Source organism: Mizuhopecten yessoensis, unplaced genomic scaffold, assembly GCF_002113885.1.
Source record: "Mizuhopecten yessoensis strain PY_sf001 unplaced genomic scaffold, ASM211388v2 scaffold9021, whole genome shotgun sequence".
Taxonomy (NCBI): domain Eukaryota; kingdom Metazoa; phylum Mollusca; class Bivalvia; order Pectinida; family Pectinidae; genus Mizuhopecten; species Mizuhopecten yessoensis.
The window spans coordinates 288,196-292,381 of record NW_018407839.1 but is presented as its reverse complement, the minus strand read 5'-3'; the positions used below and the strand labels follow the sequence as shown (position 1 = coordinate 292,381).

Sequence of the window (4,186 nt, the reverse complement as noted above, 5' to 3'; positions counted from 1 at the left end):
CTTGTCGCGTGGGAGTCAGAGTTTAACACTCCATAATGAAATGTTCTCGGGTTTCTGGTGCGCGTTTGTATAGTAGGCAGGTTGGATCTATGGAGTTTTGGTTGAATACATTTCTGTTTAGGGGATAGTACGTTGTTTTGAGTGGCTATACTGGCGATTAGAACATGAAATTTGGGTTTGAACTCGAGACCGATAGGTCGAGAGTTTAAACCAAATTTCATGTTTTAATCGCCAGTATAGACACGAAAAACAACGTACTATCCCCATTCTAACACACCTTAACAAATATACCACGCTAATATGTTTAGAAACATTGTATTTCCTTGTTTAAAAGTACACAGTAAAATACTTTGTGACCTGAACTGGCGACGTGTCATTCTCCTGCGGACTGACCAATCGGAAAGAAGCCGGTCATTTGGCTCCGCCCATACTGGCGAGCGCTCGATTTGGATTGTTCGTGAACGTCCTGTTACCAAAGTTAATACGACACATTTAGATTAATATTGACCAAGTACTTAAATTTCCATGTCAGTATGCATACCAATCTGTGCTTATCGACAAAATCGGTGATTATTTGTATAGATTTGTGAAGAGTTTTGTGTAAATGCATGCGACACAGGTGAAATGTTCGATTTGATTTCGGATCTAAGTAGATGCCTTCACACGGATGGAACGAAAGTTTCAGTAATAAATGGAGGTAAGAAAAAGGAATGTGTACTTTTTACTTTTTAATTCATTCAACAAATTATACATTTCATCGGTCGTTTCTGTTCTGTTGCCAACTAGTCTTATCAGCGGGATTTCGCTAAGAGGCGAGCTTGACGCCATATTGTTTTGGTTAGAAACGGGGGTGGCTTAACTGCGATGGGAGGAGCTTGTCACGATTGATCATGATTCTATCGCAGATTAGAACATGGTCCGTATCCAATCAAAACACGCGTTGCAAACGAATCGTGTTAGAATGCTCTGTAGTAGGTATGTGACGGTTAGGAGGCGTAGTTTTACTTGAGTCCTCTCGATATCACCGCGATCTGTAGATACTGTAGCGAGAACAGGATGCATTCGTCCAGCCTTGAAGTTTGAGGTGTTTAGATATTTCAGAGAGGAGTAATATCCAGTCTGGGCACTTATCCAGGATTCCCAGTACTTCTCGACGTGTGTTTTGACTTCCCGTTTCCAGAAGGAGTATTTGATTTCAGAATCCATGACGTCCATGGCACTAGGCAAATCATACACCGCGAGAAGCTTAGAGACTTCATGTGAACCAGCTGTTTTGGATTCCCCGGCCAATGAGGAGTTGTCTCCTAGCGATTTCATTCTCGGCTGACGCGGTCCGAGCTATGGAACCGAAGAGATTTAAGATGTTGGTATGAATCCTGGCTTTCACGGGCAGTGAACCGGTCAGCACATAGAGCGCGATATCCGACACATTATCTGGGAGAGAGAATACTTGCTTCAATGTCTTTTTGTACTGAATTTCCAGCGGTTCTAGGGTCCGATCTGAGGGTGCCAAAATTTCCAAACCATACGTCAGAACTAGGGTCACATATGTATTAAGAATGTAAAGACTTGTTGACTGGTTCAAGCCGGTTTTTCCATAAAGTCAAGTGCCCATAAGGGAGTATGTAGCACCTTTCGCCTTTCTGATGTTATTTAGAATCGTTGTAGGGGCCGATTTGTTTGGGTTCTGGTGGTGAATCACTCCCAAGTGAGTGGCTTGTTCCACAATCGGAATCTCAGCGGTGCCGAGTGTCCACGGAAAAGTCTGCGTGGCGTCAATAGGATTTTTACATGTCGACAATATCCAGCAGTGTTTATAGCCTTCCATATGTATGGTCGATAAGCGTGACATCGTCAGCGCATGTTGGGGCTGCGCAGCACACATTCCCTTTTTTCGCTCCAGTGTTGGATTTGGTGATCCTTTCCAGTAGATTGTTGATGTATACTTTGTAGAGATCCGTACTTAAAATCCATCCTTGGCGAACTCCCTGTCGAACGTTAGTAGCTCCGATGTATCTCCCTTCCAACTAATGGTCGTCTTTGCGGAGACATTGAGGTCGTGAAAGATCTCCCAGGTTCTTCCTCGAACTCCTAGCATGAACAGTTTCCGATCCAGAACATCGTGGTTAACGGTATCGAATGCAGCCTTCGCGTCCAAAAGAGCCACATAGGTGTTCGGCGAGGATTTGTTGATATTGATAACTTCGCGTAAGATCAAACCGCTGCGCAGTGGCGGTATTCATTTAGTGAATCCTCGCTGGAGTGGGCTCTGGTGATCTTCGAACACAGTCTGGACACTGGCTCGTATAACCGTTTCTAATGTTTTGAGGATAACCGATAACACTGTTATGCCTCTGTAGTTCTTGGAGTCTTTCTTTTCACCTTTCTTCTTGAAGATCGGAACAAGTTGCCCCAGTTTCAAGCAGTCAGGAACTTTCCCATGATCCAGAAATAGATTGAAGAGAGTAGTAAGCACATCGGAAATCTTAACACCGCCAAACTTGAGATGCTCCGCGGTTAGGTGGAAGATGTCCACCGCTTTGTTGGTGTTCAGTTTGCCCATGGCCTCCTCTACATTTCGTGGAACAATCATATCTGCAGCCGTCAGACACTGCTCTTGTGATAAAGCCTTGATGGTGTCAATGTCCAATTCAGTTTGAACCACTTCTCTTTCCAGGATAGGGTTAGATGGTGGCGATGGGGTAATTAGGCCTGTAAAGTGTTCCTTCCAGCCATGTAGAATATCTGCCGGGTTGGAGTAGAGCTTGTCTCCCACCTTAAGCTCGGAAATCGTGCTCGTTGGTGTGGTTTTCAACCTGTTGATAAGCCGGTAAAAGGTCTTCTTATCGCCTCTGTTTGCTTCCATAACATCCTTTATGAATTCATGAGCTATCTCGATTCTTCTATGCCTGAGGAGTTCTTTCTTAGCGACTCGCCTTTGTTCTGCAATAGGGCCGTTTGTCGGTTTTTCGTTGTCCTTCCACTGTTTCAGGGCCGTTTTATTAGCCTTGGTAACTGTCGCAATCTCAGGATTCCAGACATGTCTCTTCCCTCTCTTTACCTTACTAATTAATGGTGTAACTCTGTCCGAAGCATCTTTAATGATGTCGATCACTTGCTTTGTGATGATATCCATGGAGGGATTTCCCCAGTCGATCTCCTCAAGATTCTCTGCGAATATACGTTCGTACTTGAACTTATCCACTTTCTCCCAGTTTATCTTCTTGTAGACTGATTTTGGTTATGACTTGGCTGGGCGTGTTGTTAGTTTGTAGTCAAAATCGGTCTTGATAAGATGATGATCTGAAGTGTTGTTGGAAAGGTTGTCGATCCTCGTGATAGATGGGAGGTCCATTTCCATCAGATAGGTTTGGTGAACCATGATGTAGTCTATCGTCGAGGTATCCTTCCCATGTTCAAAAGTGACATCCGTGCAGTCCGTTTGGAAGCCACATTCTGTCATGAAGTGTCCCAATTTGCCGCCGCGCGGAGACTTAATGATATCACAGTTCATGTCACCTGCGATGATTATGTCATGCGACGAGACGTACTTACGGGTTATCTCCTCCAGAATAAGTAGGCAGTCCTCATACTCGGACTCCGACGATTTTGAATTCCTACATGACATGTACGCGCACACAATTATCAGAGGCCGTTGATCACCGTTAACTTCGATGCAGACAATACGCTCGTTGCCCTCCTCTATTTTTGAAACAAGATGATCAATGTCTCTACACCAAAGTCTGGCAACGCCACCATAGCCACTCGGTCTTTGAGTCGGAGGTAGAGGATTGTTTTGATCAACTGATTTTCCTGACCAACAAAAGTTTAAATCTCCAAGCTTGTGTAGCTCATGATGAAACAACCAGTGCTCTTGTAGACACATTATTTCGGCCTGTTTCCCCAAGTCCTCTATACAATCCACAGCGTTGTTAAGGTTTTTGCAGGTGTACGATATGATGTTCAATCTGCCCCGGGTCATTAAATTGGGGGTCGTTCCATGAGGTACAAGCCTAAAAAAGACTGAGGTGAGGAGTTCCCACGATTCCTGTTCGAGTTATCCGGTATGGTGTCGGTGTTATTGGGCGGTGTACTTAGACGAGTTTGATACTGTCTATTCTGTTGATCATCGATCTTTGTTTCGTCCTCAACGATGCTAGTAGGGTGTTCGGAATCGACAACGGGC

At 44.5% G+C, this 4,186-nt stretch overlaps 1 protein-coding gene across 1 annotated transcript; it reads right to left on the bottom strand.

Annotated features, from left to right (window-relative positions):
- Nucleotides 1-2,239: 2,239 nt before the first annotated feature.
- Nucleotides 2,240-3,136, bottom strand: LOC110457056. Its single transcript, XM_021508153.1, has one exon. It carries the CDS (start codon nucleotides 3,134-3,136, stop codon nucleotides 2,240-2,242), a length of 897 nt encoding a protein of 298 aa, XP_021363828.1.
- Nucleotides 3,137-4,186: the final 1,050 nt, after the last annotated feature.

What these genes read in the sequence shown, in the direction of transcription:
- LOC110457056 (XM_021508153.1), bottom strand. Translation starts at nt 3,136, where the DNA reads ATGGATATCATCACAAAGCAAGTGATCGACATCATTAAAGATGCTTCG.